The sequence below is a fragment of the Juglans regia genome, chromosome 13 (assembly GCF_001411555.2).
Source record: "Juglans regia cultivar Chandler chromosome 13, Walnut 2.0, whole genome shotgun sequence".
Classification (NCBI taxonomy): Eukaryota; Viridiplantae; Streptophyta; class Magnoliopsida; order Fagales; family Juglandaceae; genus Juglans; species Juglans regia.
This window is the reverse complement of record NC_049913.1, coordinates 4524446-4545455: the sequence shown is the minus strand read 5'-3', so window position 1 is coordinate 4545455 and position 21010 is coordinate 4524446. Positions and strand designations below refer to the sequence as shown.

At 36.8% G+C, this 21010-nt stretch overlaps 3 protein-coding genes and 2 non-coding genes across 6 annotated transcripts; all 5 read left to right on the top strand.

Moving 5' to 3' along the window:
- The first annotated feature begins 166 nt into the window (after positions 1 to 166).
- LOC108982761 (la-related protein 6C) lies at positions 167 to 3033 on the top strand. Its single transcript, XM_018954221.2, has 10 exons — positions 167 to 519; positions 901 to 982; positions 1084 to 1184; positions 1260 to 1331; positions 1412 to 1491; positions 1583 to 1661; positions 1765 to 1812; positions 1901 to 1969; positions 2100 to 2222; positions 2455 to 3033. Exons 1-10 carry the CDS (start codon positions 205 to 207, stop codon positions 2710 to 2712), a joined length of 1227 nt encoding a protein of 408 aa, XP_018809766.1. The 5' UTR covers positions 167 to 204; the 3' UTR covers positions 2713 to 3033.
- Positions 3034 to 4108: 1075 nt separating this feature from the next.
- Positions 4109 to 4182, top strand: TRNAI-AAU. Its single transcript has one exon. It is a non-coding gene; the product is annotated as a tRNA-Ile (tRNA).
- Positions 4183 to 4940: 758 nt separating this feature from the next.
- Positions 4941 to 5014, top strand: TRNAI-AAU. The gene has a single exon. It is a non-coding gene; the product is annotated as a tRNA-Ile (tRNA).
- Positions 5015 to 11289: 6275 nt separating this feature from the next.
- LOC108982758 (peroxidase 10-like) lies at positions 11290 to 13871 on the top strand. 2 transcript variants are annotated; one of them, XM_018954218.2, is made up of 5 exons: positions 11290 to 11564; positions 12432 to 12623; positions 12737 to 12902; positions 13404 to 13520; positions 13608 to 13871. In XM_018954218.2, exons 1-5 carry the CDS (start codon positions 11319 to 11321, stop codon positions 13808 to 13810), a joined length of 924 nt encoding a protein of 307 aa, XP_018809763.1. In that variant the 5' UTR covers positions 11290 to 11318; the 3' UTR covers positions 13811 to 13871. The 2 variants fall into 2 exon arrangements, with proteins under 2 accessions (XP_018809763.1, XP_018809762.1); XM_018954217.2 differs by having other exon boundaries at positions 13404 to 13871.
- Positions 13872 to 17520: 3649 nt separating this feature from the next.
- On the top strand, positions 17521 to 17907 carry LOC108982759. The gene has a single exon (XM_018954219.1). It carries the CDS (start codon positions 17521 to 17523, stop codon positions 17905 to 17907), a length of 387 nt encoding a protein of 128 aa, XP_018809764.1.
- The last annotated feature ends 3103 nt before the right edge of the window (positions 17908 to 21010 follow it).

Below are 21010 nucleotides of genomic sequence, written 5' to 3'. Positions count from 1 at the left end.
AACGGTCATGTGTAAGAAAACCAGTCCTCCCGTTGAAACATATGTGCCCGTATTTTGGGCGCGAAACATGGACTCGATAGAACAAATACGGACAGTTACTAAACTTCAGGTGGGAGAGACACACAGACACAGAGGGATAAAAATAATAAATAAAAAACTGAGATTCAAAGACAAATCTCAGGTAGGAGAACGAGATAGGAAAAAATGGCACAAGCACAACCTGAGGAGAAAATCCAAGACAGTACCCAAGAAAAGTACATGAAAGAAACAAACGACACTGCAGCTTTCAAATTCAATGCCCACGCACCTGAATTTGTCCCAAGATCACACACTCAATTGCCCGTCTCGGGTTATTTCTATCCATGCTTTAACTTTCTTGGCGGGACTGGTACTGGGTCTGAGTGGTTCATTGTTAGTGATCAAGAGCCTGCATTTTTTATTTCCAACACGAATGTCGCACCACCCGATCGCTCCAAGAACATTCTCACGGATGATCTTAAGCAGAAGATCATCAAACAGGTGATTATTGGTAGCGATTATCATGATCTTGGCTTTCTTGCAGTCCTCTGGAGTCGTATCATGAGATTGTTCGGTTCCTTGTGACGTTTAAGCGTATTGGCTAAGTTATACGACAATTGTGCTCAATTTCCGATGCGTATTTTAGATATGGATGCTCTTTCATCAACACATTTCCTTGATATTTTGGCGGCATCCATTAAAATCTGGGTTTCTCATGCTTACTCCTTAATTTCAGTTCCAGAATCATCCAAACTGAAGCATCTTCTGGCATACTCACCGTCTCTATTTCCACGTCACGGTTCTTGTTGGAACAATGATGCATTAATTGGTCATTTTAGAGCAAATCTTTGAATTTGAATGTGGTTTCTCTGCATATGACAGGTGGAATATCAGTTGAGCAACATGAGTCTGCTTTCAAATGAATCTTTGGCGAAACACGTAAATAAAGATCCCGAAGGTTATGGTAAGGATAAAGGAAGAGCAGTACTCTTTGCAGTCAATACTTTTATTACAGATTTAATTTTAAAAAAAGATAGTCATTCTTGCTTCTTGTCTTTGTAACAGTTCCGATATCTGTTATTGCTTCAGCCAAAAAGATCAAGTCCCTTGTTAGCAATAATCCCAACCCTGTACTTGCCCAAGCACTTCGGTCCTCTTCAAGGCTTGTATGTCTTTTGGCCAACTTTACCATTTTCTCTCTTTTTCTTCAATCTATTATTTATAAAAAATACTCTTGAAAGGTGGTGAGTGATGACGGCAAGAAGGTTAGACGGAAAGATCCTTTCACTGAGAAAGAGAAAGAGGAGTTGCAGGTAATTAAGAACTGTACATGAGACTTCCTCTATCAAAGTGGTTAGAAAGTTTTTCTTTTAATGGCTGTTTTATCTTGCAGGCTCGTATTGTTGTTGCAGAGAACTTGCCCGAAGATCACTCTCATCAAAACCTTGAGAAAATACTTGGTGTGGTTGGAAGGTCGGGCCATTTATCTTTTAGTTCTTTTACATGAGAGAACAAGGTGTTTGCTGCTTTATTAATTACTGATCTAGTTGCTGTCACTTAGCAGTGTGAAATCAATTCGAATATGCCATCCCCAGGAACCCAATTCATCTCGCTCCAAAGGCGATTTTTTAGTTAGTAACAAGGTATAGGAGATTGAATGAATTAGACCATTTTGTTATCAAAACCAGGAGATCTTCCCCAGGAGTTTCTCTTACATTATTATCTCCCAATTCATTTTCTCTTCAGCTACATGCACTTGTGGAATATGAGTCTACAGAGATAGCTGAAAAAGCGGTACGTAAAAACCATGAAGATACTTGATATGCAAACTTCCATGGCAACAACATTAATTAATTAATTAATAGCTCGCCAACTTCACCAGGTTGAGAAATTGAATGATGAAAGGAACTGGAGAAAAGGGCTCCGAGTAAGGTTGCTGCTTAGACGCTCGGTATGTCGTGTTGAGAAATTAAACCTAGTTTTAATTTCCTTGAAGCTAATTCTGGCTTGTTTTTTTTTTTTTTTTTGACTAAGCTCCTGTTTTGAACGTATTCTTATAATTCTATTGCGATGGTTTCCAGCCAAAATCTGTTCTAAAGAACAGAAAGACAGAGTTTGATGGCATCTTAGACGAGGACGAGGCACCTGAATCTCCCGGAGATTCATGTCAGCCAAACAACATAGAATCTGTCTTAGAGAGCAACGTAAGTGTCCTTTGCTCGGATAACTAATCATAACTTAGAGAGAATCCTAGTGCAGAAAAAAGGGACTATTTTTTGGCATGTATGTTTACCATATGCAGCAAATGCATCTAACAGCTAGAATTCAAAAATCTTCTGCAAATTAGGTTTCTCAAAACCTATATTGCACAGCAAGGAAAGTAAAAAAGAAAAGTGATTTTGACTAAAAAGAATTAATGTAACAATTAATTGGTAGGCTGAGGAAAATGCAGTGGGATCAAAGAAATTAGGATGGGGTCGAGGACGTGGAAAATCCAGAGGACGTGGCCAAAGCTGCCATAGTGGAGGACGTGGGCTGCATGCCCCATCTCCACAATCGAACAGCGGCATTCAGGCCGAAACATCTGCCAAACAGGCCGCTTCCAAGGGACCAAGAATGCCGGACGGGACAAAGGGTTTCACCATTGGACGAGGCAAGCCATTGATTACTCCAGCTCCAGTCACTTCACCTTGATTAAGGGTGATTTAATTGGGTGCTGCTCTGATTTTGTTTTGTTTTTGCTCTGTTATGGTTACTATGGGGAATTGAGTAGCCTATATTACGTGGATTTTATTATTATTACTAATCACGGCGACTTTATTAATTAGTCAAAAAAATGTATAGCATTGTATGCCACGTTGTAGCTCATGAAATGATTGTAGGTTTTTTTTTGTCACACTTTTTTGTAAGCTTGCCATTATGTCAGAGCATGGTATCTTCGATTGGGATTCAGCTCATCTGTTATTTGTAGATTTGTTCAAATTAATAATACAATTGATGACGGGTACAATATTACATCTCTCTCTCTCTCTCTCTCTCTCTCTCTCTCTCTCTTCTCTCTCTCTCTCTCTCTCTCTCTCTCTCTCTCTCTCTCTCTCTCTCTCTCTCTCTCTCTCTCTCTCTCTCTCTCTCTCATTTTTATTTCATTTTATGATTTAAAGAAAGCTATTAGGTAATCAAGTCATTGTAAGTATTAAGATTGATCTATTTTTTATTTTTTTTTATCAAATCTGAGAAATAATATTTGCAGTTGTAGATTGTACAAGCGCCGCGTACTCATTTTGAAAAATTACTTAATAAAAAACAGAGTAACCCTAAATATAATTATGAGTTAAGCAAATACCGTGCACTCATTTTGAAAAATTGTAAGGTTCCTATTAAAAAATGAGAAATGATATTTGCAGTCGTGGATTGTGCAAGAGCCGCGCAATCCCTTTGAAAAAAGTAAGTAAATACAGGATTTACATAAAAAAATTAATTTTTTAATAGTAGACCTCACTATTTTTTAAAACGATTGCACAATGCTTACGCATTCACGAATCAAGATTGTATGTAGCATTACTCTTAAAAATTAATTTTTTCATGTGAATATCATATTTACTCATTTTTTTTCAAAATAAATACGCTGTTTACACACTCTATGACTATAAATATCATTTCTAAAAAATACATAATTAATGAATAAATCAAAAACTTGACTTTCCAATTAATAATACAATTGAGCACAAACTTGGCTCACCCTTCCAATGGATATCACTAGCACGTAGTAATATGGACAATGTTTTTCTCCGACTGATCTATGATCAAATTGTCACGTGTCTTTAGAACATGAAACAAACACATTTTTTTTTCTAATTAAACGGTATTAATCCATCCTTGACTTCTTTTCCTTTAACAACTAAAAATTGTGATCTCTAACACAATTGATCCTATTGAAAAATGTCTCTCTTGCATATTTTAAAAAAAAATACATGATAACTAAAATAAAAAACTGGAGGAGCATGTACTTCAGTGAGATTAGTAAGAATATTCCCCATCAAGCATTTTCTGGCTATATCAAATAAGTAAATTTCAGAGAACAAAAGCAACAGGCCTATTAGCTCAGTTGGTTAGAGCGTCGTGCTAATAACGCGAAGGTCGCAGGTTCGAGACCTGCATGGGCCAATGTTGTTTTCTATTTTCTATTTTTTCCTTTTTTTCGATTTCAACGAATAGTCTGTCTTTCTTTTATTGTTTTATGATAACCACTCGCATGCATTATGCATGACCAAATGCCTGAAAGAATGCCAGAGAATTGGCTCCTCCAAAAGTTAGTGACCCATTCCCATGTCGTTATAAGTTTATTGTATTCGTTCTCATAAATTTCTCTAACTAATTTGTTGGTGGAAATTGGCTTAACTTTACGTAGATATATATATATATATATCTGAAAATATGTCTGAGTGCTCAGTGTTGAAGTCCCTGCCCAAGCAAGCAATCAAATATTTGACTGATTGTTGCTCAACGCTCAGCGCTCAACAACCAATTGAATGCAAATAAATGCATTCATACGTGAGGCGATGTTGTTCAACCCTTCCAATGGATATCACTAGCACGTAGTAATATGGACAATGTTTTTCTCCGACTGATCTATGATCAAATTGTCACGTGTCTTTAGAACATGAAACAAACCCATTTTTTTTTCTAATTAAACGATATTAATCCATCCTTGACTTCTTTTCCTTTAACAACTAAAAACTGTGATCTCTAACACAATAGATCCTATTGAAAAATGTCTCTCTTGCATATTTTTTAAAAAATACATGATAACTAAAATAAAAAAACTGGAGGAGGATGTACTTCAGTGAGATTAGTAAGAATATTCCTCATCAAGCATTTTCTGGCTATATCAAATAAGTAAATTTCAGAGAACAAAAGCAACAGGCCTATTAGCTCAGTTGGTTAGAGCGTCGTGCTAATAATGCGAAGGTCGCAGGTTCGAGACCTGCATGGGCCAATGTCGTTTTCTATTTTCTATTTTTTCCTTTTTTTCGATTTCAACGAATAGTCTATCTTTCTTTTCTTGTTTTATGATAACCACTCGCATGCATTATGCATGACCAAATGCCTGAAAGAATGCCAGAGAATTGGCTCCTCCAAAAGTTAGTGACCCATTCCCATGTCGTTATAAGTTTCTTGTATTCGTTCTCATAAATTTCTCTGACTAATTTGTTGGTGGAAATCGGCTTAACTTTATGTGGATATATATATATATATATATATGAAAATATGTCTGAGTGCTCAGTGTTGAAATCCCTGCCCAAGCAAGCAATCGAATATTTGACTGATTGTTGCTCAACGCTCAGCGCTCAACATCCTATTGAATGCAAATAAATGCATTCATACGTGAGGCGATGCTCGTCTATAAATTGAAATTCATGCGAGAGCTTTAGACATACTTAAGAAAAGAGAGAGAGGCGGGAGAGTTCTGAGAGAAAAGAAGAGGAGTTGAGTTAAGTAAAGTGTGATCTTCGTCCTCTGTAATATTTTCTTGTGTTCTACTGTTTAATAGTGAAACTTTTTTCTGTGGATGTAGACAATTGCTGAACCACATTAAATTCTTGGTTTCACTGAGTGCATAGAGGTGCTATTTTATTTCCGCTTTTATTCTTTATGCTGTGTTGATTTCCTCAACAAGTGGTATTAGAGCGATTGTTGAGAGAAGTTTTTCATAGAAAACTCGTCCTTAGTATGTTGCTCAGTTTGTAAATTTGAGCATGCCATTGTATTTGTCTCATCGAGACTAGAAAATTGGTGAAAATTGGAGGCCGAATGGACACCGCATGCACCCCCACGCGCCACCTGAAGGTCGGAGAGTGAAACCCACTCTCAGAATGTGCCACACGCGCCCAGGAGAGGACCAAACGCGTGACCCCCATGCATACCACGCACCGCACGCGCTCCAGAGAAGTCCTCGCGGGTGACGTCCACGTGCCTCACGCGCTCCCTGACTTTAGAAGGCGCGTGTGACACACGGGCCTAAGCATTTTTCATGTCGCATGCGCTACACGCGTGATAGAGTTCTTGTTTTGGTTCTTTTGCTTATTCTTTGATCTATCTGAGTCCGATTTTGGCAAAACAAGACTCGTTTCCAACAAAATCAGGCATTTTAGACACAACGATACTATTCGTTTTATGATATTCACACCTTGAATATCTTGTACTTGCATTTTGTATTTAGAATCAGTCTAAATACATGGAGGATTCATCATCAGACACTATGATAAAGTTGACTGCCTTAAAATACAGTCTTTGGAGATCTCGGATGGAGGATCTCTTGAACTGTAAAGATCTGTCTGACCCATTGGAAGATAAAAGGAAGAAGTTAGATGAGGTTACAGATCAAGTGTGGAAAAAGATGCACAAGAAGACTATCGGTCAGATCAGGCAATGGATTGACCATAGTGTCTTTCACCACGTGGCCCAGGCGACAGATGCATATAACCACTAGAAAAATTTGGAGGATATGTATCAAGCTAAGACTGCTCGAAACAAGACCCTTTTGATGACACGACTTGTTAACTTGAAGTTGAAAAGTGACACCTATGTTGCCGAGCACACTAGCGAGTTTCAAAACCTAGTTAACCAATTTGGGTCCGTCAAGTTGAATCTTGGAGATGAAGAACAAGCCATGCTACTTCTCAGTTCATTACCAGACAGTTTGAAGACGCTGGTGCTCTCCCTAAGTAACTCTACTCCATATGACAAAATTACCATGATGATGGTTAAGGATGCCCTGTTAAATGAAAAGGCCAGACGAAAGGAGACGAGCATGAATCAATCTCATGCACTTGTCATCGAGAGTAGAGAAATGCCTCAAGGTAATGATAGAGGGAGAAGTGGAGGCAGAAACAAAGAGAAGTATCCGCCACGTGGAAGGTCCAGCAGTAGTAGGAACCAGCAAACAGGTAACATGAGAGTGTTACTGTTGTGGCAAAGAAGGCCACATGAGGAAACACTGCAACAATTTTTTAAGGGAGCAAGGTCAAAGCAGTAAGCTAAAGGAAGAAGATGGTGAAACTTTTGTCACTCTTTCGGTAGATGTGACAATACTCTCCACCAGTGACGAGACGTGTCTGCATGTTGCAAGCCACGATGTTGAGTGGGTGGTAGACATAACAGCATCATACCACGCCACTTCCCATAATGAATTTTTCACTACGTACAAAACATGAGACTTTGGTACAGTAAGGATGGGGAACGCCAGTTCCTCAAAGATCGTGGGAGTTGGCGAAGTGTAGATAAAAACCAACATTGGTTGCACCATGGTGTTGAAGGATGTTCGACACATTCCTGACCTTCGGCTCAACTTGATTTCGGGAATAACTCTTGATCGACAGGGCTATGACAACTACTTCAGCAATGACACTTGGAAGCTGTCACAAGGTGCTATGGTTGTCGCCCGATGACATATTTTCGGTACGTTGTACAAAACCCATGTGAAGATTGGATTTGATAGCTTCAATGCAGCGGAAGACGAGACTTCATTGAATTTGTGGCACAAGAGACTCGGACACATGGGTGAAAAAGGGTTGGATACACTTGTAAACAAGGTACTCGTCAAAGTTTCCAAAGGAACAACGTTAAACCCTTGTGAGTACTGTTTGTTTGGCAAACAATGCAGAATCTCGTTTAATTCCTCTATGAAGAGAAGATCAGAGATGTTGAGTCTGATACACTCTGATGTATGTGGTCCCATGGGAGAAGAGTCATTGAGAGGTAACAGATAAAGCTGTTCTTGTTGCCTGTTACCTAATCAACAGATCAACTTCTGCATCACTAGAATTTGAAATTCCTGAGAATGTTTGGTCTGAAAAAAATGTTTCTTACTCTCACCTGAGAGTATTTGGGTGCAAAGCCTTTGCACACGTATCTAAGGAGCTGAGACAGAAGCTCGAAGTCAAATCAACTCCATGTATCTTTGTTGGATATGGAAATGAAAAATTCGGATACAAGTTATGAGATTCAGTGACAAAGAGAATTGTCAGAAGTAGGGATGTTGTGTTCCATGAAAACCAATACTTCAGATCCTGGACCATTACAATTCACCACAAATAATGAGGATATGCAAGATCGAGATCCAGAAGCAAAAGAAGAAGCTCAGGGTGTCGAGCATGGGGAGTAAGAACCCTCTCCACCAGAAGCTGGTGTACCACCACAAGGGTTAGATGGTGATGAACCTTCTTTGGTTGTTGAATCTCAACCAAGAAGATCGGTAAGAGGCCGCCTATTGATTTTGTCGAGGAAATATCCAAAATCAGACTATATTCTGCTTACTGATGAGGGGGAGCCAAAGAGCTTCCAAGAAGTTCAAACTCATACTAATAGAAGCCTATGGGTGCAAGCAATGTAAGAAGAGATGAGTTTTTTTGTTTAAAAATCAGACCTATGAGTTGGTGAAACTTCTTGAAAGAAAGAAAGCCCCAATGGGTGTTCAAGCTGAAGAAAGATGGCCAAGGAAAACTGATAAAGCATAAGGCTAGATTGGTTGTCAAAGGATTCAAGCAGAAGAAGGGAATCGACTTTGATGAGATATTTTCTCCAATGGTGAAAATGATGTCAATCCGAGTCATACTCGGATTGATAGCCAGCTTGAATTTGGAACTCGAACATATGTATGTGAAGACATCAGTTCTCCATGGAGATTTGGAGGAAGAGATCTATATGGAGCAACCAAAAGGGTTTGAAGCTCCAGGGAAAGATCACTTAGTTTGCAAGCTAAAGAAGAGTCTCTATGGCCTCAACCAAAGGCAATGGTACAAGAAGTTCAACTCATTCATGATGAGTCATAGTTACAAGAGACTTGTTGCAGATTGTTGTGTCTATGTTCGAAAGTTCCAGGATGACAAGTTTTTCATATTCTTTCTTTACATTGATGATATGTTAATCGTTGGTGAGGATAGGTCCATGATTAACAAACTAAAGAAGGAACTATCCAAGTCCTTTGACATGAAGGACTTAGGCCCAACACATCAAATCTTGGGCATGAAAATTGTTCATGATAGAAAAGCCAAAATGGTATGGCTATCACAACAAAAATATGTTGAACGAGTCATCAGACGTTTCAACATGAGAGATGCTAAGCCAGTCAATACTCCACTTGCTAATCACTTCAAGTTGAGCAAGAGCTCGTCTCCTTCTTCAAAGAAATAGATTGAAGAAATGAAAACAGTCTCCTACTCTTCAGTAGTAGGAAGCTTGATGTATGCAATGGTTTGTACCAGACCAGATATTACTCATGATGTAGGCATGGTGAGCAGATTCTTTTTAAATCTAGGAAAATATCATTGGGAAGCAGTCAAGTGGATTCTTAGGTACCTAAAAGGTACATCGAAGATGTGCTCGTATTTTGGGGGAGCTAAACTAGTTTTAGAAGGCTATACAGATTCAGATATGACAGGAGATCTGGATAGTAGGAAATCTACTTCGGGATTTCTCTTCATCTTTGCAGAAGTGTGTTGCTTTATCTACAACAGAGGCAGAGTACATTGCTGCATCGGAAGTTGGGAAAGAGATGTTGTGGATGAAGCGTTTTCTCCAAGAACTAGGGGTTAGTCAAGAAGACTACAAGGTAGATTGTGATAGTCAAAGTGCTCTAGATTTGAGCAAGAATTCAATATACCATTCCCGCACAAAGCATATTGACATCCGCTATCATTTGATACACGAAGCGATGGAATAACAGCTGTTGAAGTTTGTAAAAATCCATATGAAAGAGAATCCAACGGACATACTGACGAAGGTGGTTACAAGTGAGAAGCTTGAGTTATGCAGAGACATAGCTGGAATGGATAGCATCTAGGTAAATGGACAAGGAGGGGGAGAATTGTTGAAGTCTCTGCCCTTGCTGGTCAACCTTCAGCGCTCAACAACCTATTGAATGCAAATAAATGCATTCATACGTGAGGCGATGTTCGCCTATAAATTGAAGCTCCATGCGAGAGCTTCAGACACACTCAAGGAGAAAAGAAAAGAGAGAGAGCCGGGCGAGTTCTGAGAGAAAAGAAGAGAGTTGAGTTGAGTGGAGTGAAGTGTGATCCTCCTCCTCCGTAATATTTTTTTGTGTTCCACTATTTATTAGTGAAGCTATTTTCTGTAGATGTAGGTAGTTGCCGAATCACGTTAAATTTTTGGTGTCACTGAGTGTGTATGGGTGCTCTTTTTATTCCTTCTGCTGTGTTAATTTCCCCAACACTTGGTGCATGTGTGAAACTGCCACTTCCTAATTACAAATGTCTACCCAATTACAGTGCGCCGATTTGCCAAACGAGAATCGTTCAGCATTTGTTGGGGTCTGAAGACTGAAGTAATGGTGGCTTTGCGATTGGAGTGGATACAAAATCGCATACAACCTCTTCTAATTACTGGACATGCCAAATTAGTCTCTCTTTCTTTTGTTAACTTATATATCCACATGGTTCCTTTCTGCTTTAGCAATCCCCGAAGTCATTCCTCACTGGGATGCAGCCCATCGAATCACCTCCAATGTATATAATTAGATGCCATTGACAGGAAAGGGAATAATTTCTTTTGCTTTTAATTTTTTGTCTCTTAGCATCAAGTAATGCCCAAAATATATTTTGTCGTGAAGTCATGCACTTCATTGTTATTTTTCTGAATAAACTACATACGAAGTGCAATCGCTTTTGTGGTATGCAAAGTGGTGGTGGAAATTTCTTTTGTAAGCCTTACTCATCAGGACACTTGTACTTCCACTGGCATGATTTGGTCAATACTGGAATGAATTTACTGTTTTTTGTCTTTTAAAATTTGACTAGCGTTGAATTGATTGCACCTTTTTTTGTGAGATCCTAGTCACATTTGTGGATTTTGGCATGTATGTTAACATGGGAAACAATCACTAACCTTCAATGAATCGATTCGGTTCAAATGCGCATGGCTTGACTTTTATAATCATTTAAAGCAAGATAATATTTATTGGAGGGTTATCTCCCACAGCTCGAGTCCTTGTTTCTTTTGTAGTGTTAGGAACAATCAATTAATTATCAGAGCACACAGAAAGCAATATTAAAAGGTACTTGATAATTTCATTGAAATCTTACCGCATCTAAACTAGTAAAATATCTTAGAGCTAAATGTGGCCACAGTAATAAGTAACAACTCTAGTGGCTAACCCACTTAAGTTTAACCAATCAAATTCCTTCAGTTTTCCATTTTTTTGCATATAAATCAATACCAAGCTCTTACACCATGTGTAACAGAATTAGCATTTCACAGCAAATAGATCGTGCTCACAAGCTATGGGTCAAAAACACTTCCTCTGCCTCACTTTTACTCTGTGTTTCATTGTGTCCTTGTCTCCCCTCATTTACTCCCATCCCCCAATTTACAATTTCCCCATTGGCCAACTCAATCACAATTTCTATGCTAGATCATGCCCCTTCTTGTTGAACATTGTTTGGTACAGAGTTTGGTCAGCTCTAAGAGATGACACCAGGATGGCAGCATCTCTCCTTCGGCTGCACTTTCACGATTGTATTGTTAACGTAATTATTCTTGCCTAAAACCTCTTAGCTCTTGCTTTTTGGCATCCTTGCATCTCCTGTTGTCCATGCTATTGGAAAAAATATACAAATGCATAAAGACATGTTTCTTTGCAAAAAAATTTTGTAAAGAACAACTTATACAACAATTATATTGGTTACTAGTTTTCTCGTGCATCTGTGATGTCTTGTAAGGTTTCCAATAAGGGAAAAAAAAATTAGGCAGATATTTAATTATCATAAGTTTCTTTCCCTTTACATGATACATTCAAGTACTTTGCTCAGTGTTTCAGGCATGACATGACATGAATATAGGCAACTATGGTTTTGGAAATGTTTCAGGGACATTAAATATCACCCCGGTATCAGTGGTGAAGCCATAGAAGGCCAAATATAATGTTCTAAAAGAAGAGGCTATCCATCTTAAAAAATTATAGTATAACTTCATTAGCACTTAAAAAAAAAAAATCTAGCCAACTTTAAATCAAGGTTCGAATGCACAAAAAGAAACATAAAAATAACTATACATATCTACCTGCTAGATGGCAGGCATAATAACAATTACAGAGAATGTGTTGGAGCTTCAGCCTTCAGCTACTGTAAAGTACAGAGAGAGAGGATGATCAGATGGGAGTTTGGGGGGGTTTTAAACAGCTAGATATTTGGAAAGTTCATTGCACCTGAGAAAGCATATGATATGGCCAGTTGACCTTGGGCCGACCCTTTTTCTTCCCATACGGGTTGTACTGAAAAGATCTTGCGCCCCACCCCTTCACGCCTGTGTCAAACATTATTTCTTATGTTTACATCACCTATGACTTTTATGGAGCTGCTAAGTTGCTTATATAAGTGTGTGATTGGTTGGTGTAGGGATGTGATGCCTCGGTACTTCTTGATGACACAGAAGATTTCACGGGTGAAAAGAACTCTCCTGCCAATCACAATTCGCTTAGAGGTTTTGAAGTCATCGATAGCATAAAGGAAGATCTTGAAAGATTTTGCCCGTCAACTGTTTCTTGTGCAGATATATTGACTCTCGCGGCAAGAGATGCTGTTGTTTTGGTATTTGTTACACTTTTATATGAAATCTCAGAGAACTCTGCAATTAAACTCTCTGTCCAACTTATTGTTTTGGTTTCTATATGCTATCCTTTTTCTTGCAACTTTTTAATTAGGTTGGAGGGACTGATTGGCCTGTTCCATTAGGCCGACGCGATGCAAGAACAGCAAGTCAGTCGGCAGTTCTTGAGCAAATACCGTCACCTGTAGACTCTCTACAGAATAACATTGCCAAGTTCACATCAAAGGGTCTTGACTTGAAGGATGTTGTAGTCCTCTCAGGTTTTTGTTCTTGCCCTGATTCTCTCTACTTATAACTAACAAATTTGTACTCTAGGAAGTTGTTTGAAGTACCTAACTCCCATTCTTGACCTGATGCTGTCCCCATTATGGTGAACTTCATTCAGTGAATCATACTATCCCTTTGATATGGTAGAGTTATTTTCGAAAGCCATGAAAAGAAAGTGGACCTACTGAGTTTTCATTCATGGGATATTCCAAGCAAAAGCTAGTGCCCTTACTTCTTGTATTTTTTTTATGAATAGATCTATTTGCAAGCCTTTTTATTGACACACCAATCATACCGCTGATGTGAAAGCTTGCGTGGAAGCTTGCTACATCAGCTTATGTGAAAAGTATTAGTAGTTTGACTTCTTTATAAATATAATGGGTCCTATTGTAAGTGGTATGTTGCACACTAGAATTGTAAATACCAGACTTGTAAATGGTATAACCCTTTTTTGACGTTGAGGGCTTTAGTTCTAGTCCTGTGATCCATTACAGGAGGACACACCTTAGGCTTTGCCAATTGCCTCTTCATTAAGGGGAGGATCTCTAACTTCAAAGGCACTGGAAAGCCTGATCCTACACTCGACTCTTCGTTCCTCGCGTACCTGCAAAGTATGTGCCCCAATGGAGACACAGTAAACAGCAACTTTGCTCCTTTCGACACAAGTCCTGCCAGTTTTGACAATTCATATTATACAGGCCTCATGAACAACGCAGGGCTTCTTGAATCTGACCGAGCATTAATGGGGAACCCACAAACTGCTGCATTGGTTGAAAGTTATAGCATAAATCCGCGTAGTTTTTCCCATGATTTTGCAGCATCAATGTATAAGCTCGGTAATGTCGGGGTACTCACAGGGGAAAATGGGGAAATTCGGAGGAAATGCAGGTCTGTGAATTAAGATGGTGCCTGCCTGTAATGTTAATTAATTACTGCATGTATGGAACTAATTCTATCGTGTAATCAAGGTTGAGTAAAGGCTATCGCGTAATAAAAATGTTTAATCAGCTTACATCTCCCGAGTACTGCTGATATAGATTAAAATGGCTTACATTTTTCTCCATTAGGTTGAAGAACTAATTCAAGTGCAAAATGGCCTTTTGAGTCGTAAGAGGATTTCATCCTGTAAAAATAGCAAGAAGCCTGCCTGCCCTGCATGCTAACATGTGTGGATCAGTCAAGAGGACGCGCGGAGACTTTTCGTATGCAGAGCGCTCCAAAAGCTAAAGCATCTCACCTCACGTGAATGAATGTCTCGGCCGTATGTGCTGATGAATCGCACCATCTATATATCCCACTTTTTTAAATGCATTATTTTCCATTAATTCCATCTTTTGTTGGCTGGACATCCACAGACACTGCCCTTCAGCTTCTGATGGAAATTTTGTTTTGACAGATGGTTTTTTAGATTATTTCAAATACTGTGATTATAATCACTCCAGATATATAGTAATAGTGTGATCATTACCACTCAACTTAGTCCGAGCCCTCCATCATCTAAAGACAAGGTTTTCTAATAAACATACTAGAAAAAAAAAAATATATTTTTATATGATCAGTGTCGTATGATCATTGACACCTTTGTTTTCGAATCATTCAATATTCGATATATTCCCTCTTATTATTGAAATTGAAGTATTAAGTTCGCCTGAGACAAATGTTTTCAAAGAGAGTTGTGATAAGTAGTGCTAGCTAGCTATCTAGGGATCGAGTAATATTTTGTTTTCCGAAGGGAATAATGTCTTCATGCATACTCGCGCGCGCGCGGCTACGCATGAAACTGATCGATGGATGCAACCTTATTATAAGTCCAATATATATATTATAACATATAAAAACTGACTTTCATCATGTCTTTAATTAATTCCATCGATCGATCGAATACTTTATTGAAGAATATTGTTTAAGATCCTTTATTTTATTGTATGCTAAACAATTAATTCATGAAGACCAGCAATTCCCTGAATCGCCAAAGATATTGCTGTTGTAGTAAAAGCAAGCATGACGACGTCCTTAATTTCTTCGTCTTGTTTCTTATTCTTATTTAGTATTTAATCGATCTTTGTCATAAATATATAATAGTAGTAGGAAACATCAACAACATCCAAATTTTTGCAGTGATATTTGTGGCCAACTACTTGGATACGTGGCTCAATCATATTATCGATCCAATGTTTTGAAACAATTCAATGCTACTCAGAAGTAATTAAAATGAATACTTATAAATACATTATACCTTCAACTGTCACACCCTTTCCAATCTATTACTCAAACTATCAAAGATTCATGAAATATAAATTACAATATATATATATATATATATATATATATCTTAATTCAAAATATAAACTATAATTTGCACTGTAAGTGAGATATGACTGTAAATACTAATATATAAAAGTCAGAAGATGACATGATGATAGTCTTAATTAACTCAAATATTGAGAAATGATACGCATTGCGTTGATGCAATTTTTCGGCGCACTCGGATCTTTATAATACGGGCGAATGGTTGAAGATGATCCTTAATTTGGACAATGATATGGTATATACTCAATGCTCATTCATAAATTAAATAATAAATAAAACATGTAAAATATGAATAAAGATTATATAAACACTTAAATTTATGTGATTAGTATGAAAGCTAACGTCTAGATCATTGTACACTTTATCTTAATCTCACGTTACTCTTAATACAATAAAAAAAAAATACGAGTAAAAGGATGTTGAATTGCATCAAACACATTGCAACTTATGGTTCGGATTGTATACCAAAAGGACATTGTTAATGGTTACGTAAATAATGGAAGTTGACCCTTAAATTTTAAAATGGGGCGATTCAATGAAGAATGATATGCATCAATCGCTATTCACTCTTACACTTTTATACATATAATTTTTTTTTTTTTATAAGATATGAGAGTATTTTTTATAAAATAAATGTGAAATAATAAATAGTAACTGATGAGAATAATTTTTTCAATTCAAGGCTTGATCAGGAAGTGCCATCTTATCGATTGTCCAGCCTGACATAGAACGACAAGGCATAAGAATTATAGACTTCAGTGACGAAAAATTATTGAGGTGGGAGAGAAAAAGAGAGGGATTAGAATATCAAATTAGCTTAAAGTTTTAACTTTTTGAGATTAATTAGAAAAATAATGTTCGACTTTTTGACCTTAAAATAAAAAGGAAACCTATCCTGTACCGAAAGAGAACAACTTTAAAATTGAAAAATGATCTCCATGAAATACCGAAACAAGAACAAAATCAAATATAGTACTATACACACATATATGGACATGGGTGGTCGGGCTATAATAATTCAAACGTCGGCTTCATTTGTTTTTATAAAATTTCTCAACTAATTTTATCTGATTTAATTATTACAATTTTTTAAAATTTTTACATAAAATAAAATAAACAATTCAATTTTTTTAAAATTTAAAAATAAAAATAATATTAAAAAAATATTCTAATAATATTTTATTTAATTTCTAACTTTTATCTCAAATCATCTCATATATAAAAACAAATTAGGCGTAAAAGTCACTCACTAAAAATAATCTAAAAAAAAAAAAAACTAAGTTGCTGTTACTGTCACTACAGCAGAGACAACGGTAATGACTGATTTTCACAAGCTATATAGCTATTGGAAAATATATGCAGGCCAGCTAGTTATAATATTTTGTTGGTTATTGAAATATTATCGATTGGAATTGTTGATAGCCATGTGTATTTAGGTCTAAACATGGTCGCATGGTTTCTTTTGATATATTTTCTGATTGTTTTTCTTTCTAAAAAACTTGCATATTTGTGAGTGAAAATTACCAATTTGAATACACCGGGCTTTGGAGTGAAAACAGAAGGCCGGTCCAACCACATAAAGTGAGCCCGTACTATCATTCTGCATGCCCTGTCACAGTGTCACTGTACGTAGATGCAGCACCAAAAAAAGAAGCGAAATAGAAGCATCAATTAATGCAATTAGAGAGAGTTGTTGTTTCTAAAGCATGAATTTTGTCAAAAGATGCTACATAAATCTTGCAAGTACTCCCTCCCTCTTGTCTCCCTCCGTTGCAAGGCTTCCAAACAACCATGTCAAACCGGTTTTGCTCGCAATGTATTCATTAACCAGAAAAAGGTAACCAGGAGACCCTCATTGCTGCCTGCCCACCATCTGAAAAAGGTTTTTCTTGTGCTTTGCTCCTCATCACATAATTCCCACTTCTCATTGCCTTGAGGTGTGAAATATATATATATATATATATATAAAGTTCAAAGGAAAAAGAACAAAAACCCTAAAGCCCGTGAGATCTTTCTCAAGTTTTTGACCACCAGGCACAAACTTCCTCCTTTTTCTCTTTCCAGGAACTTCCCAATGGCTCTCTCTCTCTCTCTCTCACTCTCACTCTCGGAATTCATTATTTCCAAACAAACAAAGTTCTAGTTTTCGTTTTACCCATTTATGTCCCTTGTTAGTTGTGTTTTGTTATTTCTGATTTCTGAAAACAAAAGATTCCTCGAGAAACCCTCAAGCCAGCCCAAGTCCCTTAAAAGTTAAACCTCTTAAAAACCCAAAAAGAGTTGCATAGCCAGTCTGGCTACATGTCTACTCCGATAGACCAACTGACACCACCCCTGGCGGTGACCCAGGAAGCCTACACCGCCCACTCGGGCCACGGGTCTGTGGGTCCCGTGATCGCCGTTCTTGCAGTGATCACTATTCTTGGAGTCATAGCCGGCATGATCGGCCGGATTTGTTCGGGTCGGCCGATCATGGGTCATGGACAGTACGATTTCGAGAGCTGGATCGAGAGGAAATGCTCATCGTGCCTCGATGGCAGAATCGACCCTCCGCCGCCACGGCAGCAGGAGGCAACGGCCTCCGAAGAGCCTACACCGGAGGCGGAACCGGTGGAGATCCCTCAAGAGATAAAGCAAGAAGAGGAGGCTCATCGACATACACATGGACATGGAAATGGCGAATCTTGACAAGATGCTTGTTGTTATACTCCCTCTCTCTCTCTCTCTCTCTCTCAATGTGAAATGGGTTCATTTTTTATCCTTATTTTAGTGTCTGAACTTGGTTTCATTGTCATGTTGTTTTTATTTATTTTTATGGGGCATGCAACGTCATAGGATATGTATATATATACCATTATCAGCTTGGGAAATTATGAGATTGGTATTTTCTTCATAAATATTATCGAAAATTTAGGAGGAAGAAAGAAACAAGTTTTCCTTTTCCCTCACGTATGTCTTCCTTTTACATTTCGATTCTTGTGAAGATGGCCTTGATATAGACATTACGGAGACAGCAACAAAACAAAACGAATATAAAGTTTTTATTGTCCGTGATGATCCTGTGTTGCTATTTACTGTCATTGATCTCTGGTTTCAATACAGTTCTGAGCTGCTCATCGTTTCCAGGAAATAAAAAGAAGCATACTCATTATTATCCGGTACTTATTTCATAATCGTTTTCTTAGGATTATCTTCGATTCATGTCTATTGAGCTGCTGTACATTAAATTATACAAAATTCCTTCTTAGGCTCGAGAGTCGAACAGGGTTTCAAGTATACTGCATTCGAACACGGATCCCAATCGTCTTTCTTTGCTCTGGATCCCAATCCTTGAAATAACGGAAAAACGAATTAATGATGTTCGTGGCCTTAGCTGTTTGTAAACTGGGTATTCAGTTCCGGTCTCTGAATGTTGTCAATATGATTTTGGAAAATCATAATAATATGCTAGAGCATCTGTTGTTAGATCATTGAGAGATGATTCGACCTCGTTTCAATAAACAGGTATATTATTCTCCGAGTGATGCTACGCCTACCGCTCCCAGCGGCTCCGTTAGGTTTTTTTTTTTTTTTTTTTATATATATTTTTTAATATTTTTAAATATTTTAATAAAAATAAAAAAATAACAATATTATTAAAAAATACTTCTTTAATCACTAAATAAATAAAAAAATTAAAAAATCATAACAGTAGATTAGAACGGTAAAAATAAACGATAAGAGTGCATTTTCTATTATTCTCCCCCTCTCTCTCTCTTTATACATATATATATATATGTATATATATATATATCTAAAAAGGTGCTAATGAGGGTCCTTTCATGATTGATGTCCAAGAAGCGGCTGCCCCCTAGATTTTACCTTTTTTTTTTTGACAAAATGAATAGATTATAGAAAGAGTTCTGGTACGTACAACCCGCTATAAAACAAAAAAAAAAAGGCTAGAAAAGTAAATTTGCAATTACACGAACCAGGACCACAAATGAGTGGTGCTACACCTGCCGAGGGTGTAGCCATGGATCCCGATAAAGTTAAGTACCTAGTAATATGGATCAGTTATTATTTATTAAATAATTTTATTTATAATTATTAAATACGTAAATATTATATAATTATTTAAAAAATTAATAAAATTTATTATTAAAAAATTATTTTTTTTTATATAGATTTTATATTTTATTATTTTTTATAAAACAATTATACAGCGATTGCACAATTCATGATTATAAATATATTTTTTCTTATTTACTATTTTACACTCTACATTCTATAAAAAATACTTGCATACTCTATAAAAAAAATTAAAAAAAACTATAACTATGAGATGTGAAAGTGAATAGTGATTAATTCGTAAAATTCTTCTTCTTTTAACACCATTCAATATTTATAAAAAAATTTACACCATTATTAAAAAAACATTTCATTCATCACTAAATAATAATAAAAAAAGATTGTCGGGACCATCATCAGAACCCAACTCTCGGTGAGAGTAGCTTTTTCCACAACAAAAATAGCAGAAATACAAGAACAAATACATTAAAATTTTACTTTTCTATTTTACATACTGACTTTTATAATATATCATAAATCAACTTATCTATTTTTTTTCTATGTCATTTAAATATTAGATTTTTTAATATTTTTAATTCATTTCAAATATTTTATTTAACTATCAATAAATTTACAATATCTCTTCATATACAATGTCATACAATTATGTATTATATTATACACATAAAATAGAGATTTATAAGCCAAATAAAAATAAAAATAAAAATAAATTCAAAATATAAAAAATGAGAATATAGTATGAGAATATTAAAAATATATACTTATTTCTTTAATCTAGCACATTTGCAATGTCTTTACATCTGGTTTTTGTGAATAATGCAATGGTAAGCATTACTCATTGGAATTAGTCCCAAGGTGATCTAATATCTTTTCAAGAAAATGATGCGAGAATCCGCGGTGAAGAAAAAGATCTTTCTATATTGAAATCTCAGTTGAAAAAATCATAGGCCTTGATCACCCTGTAACAATGTGGAGAAGAACCAAAATAGAGTGCTTTCACACACTTGGCTTCTTTTTTTTTTTGAATAAACAGGTGTCAACCTTCATTAAGAGAGGACTTACAAAGTTGATTTGAAAAAACAAATCAATTACAATCGTTAATAACTCCCCAGTACACTTTCGTGACTGACATAGTCTAGTCCAGACAGTAAATCTCTAAAGACCTAAATCTTCAGAGAAAATATCTTCTCTGTCCACGACAGAGATTACAAAGCCCCATACCCTGACTAAGCAGGGTAGGGTATCCCAAACCCCAACAACTCCGTCAACGCGGAGGGGGGACTAATACTCCATTCAATGATATGAACCCGCGGGAATGAATTCCCTTGAACCCACAGACAATTTGAAAACTCCCCAAGAAAGCCAAAAATCAAGTCAAGGATGGAAAATCTAGACCCGATGAGAACTCGTTTCAAGAACCTAGATTATATTAAAATCTAGACCCGTTGAAGAACCCGTCTCAAGAACCCAGATTACAAAGGAGGAACGCCACAAAGGTTGTGATTTACCTTTGATAAGTTCAAAAGTTCAATTAAGAACAAGAGGAGTAAAACTCAACTCACAATGAATAAATTCATCAAATTTCATAAACTTCATAATCTGATTAAAATGAGGCTACATAGAGTATTTAAAGGAAAACCTAATGAAACCCTAGCCAAAATAAACCGCCATTCTCCAAAAGTACCCCTGGATGAACAGTGCCGCGGCTACAGTGCCGAGC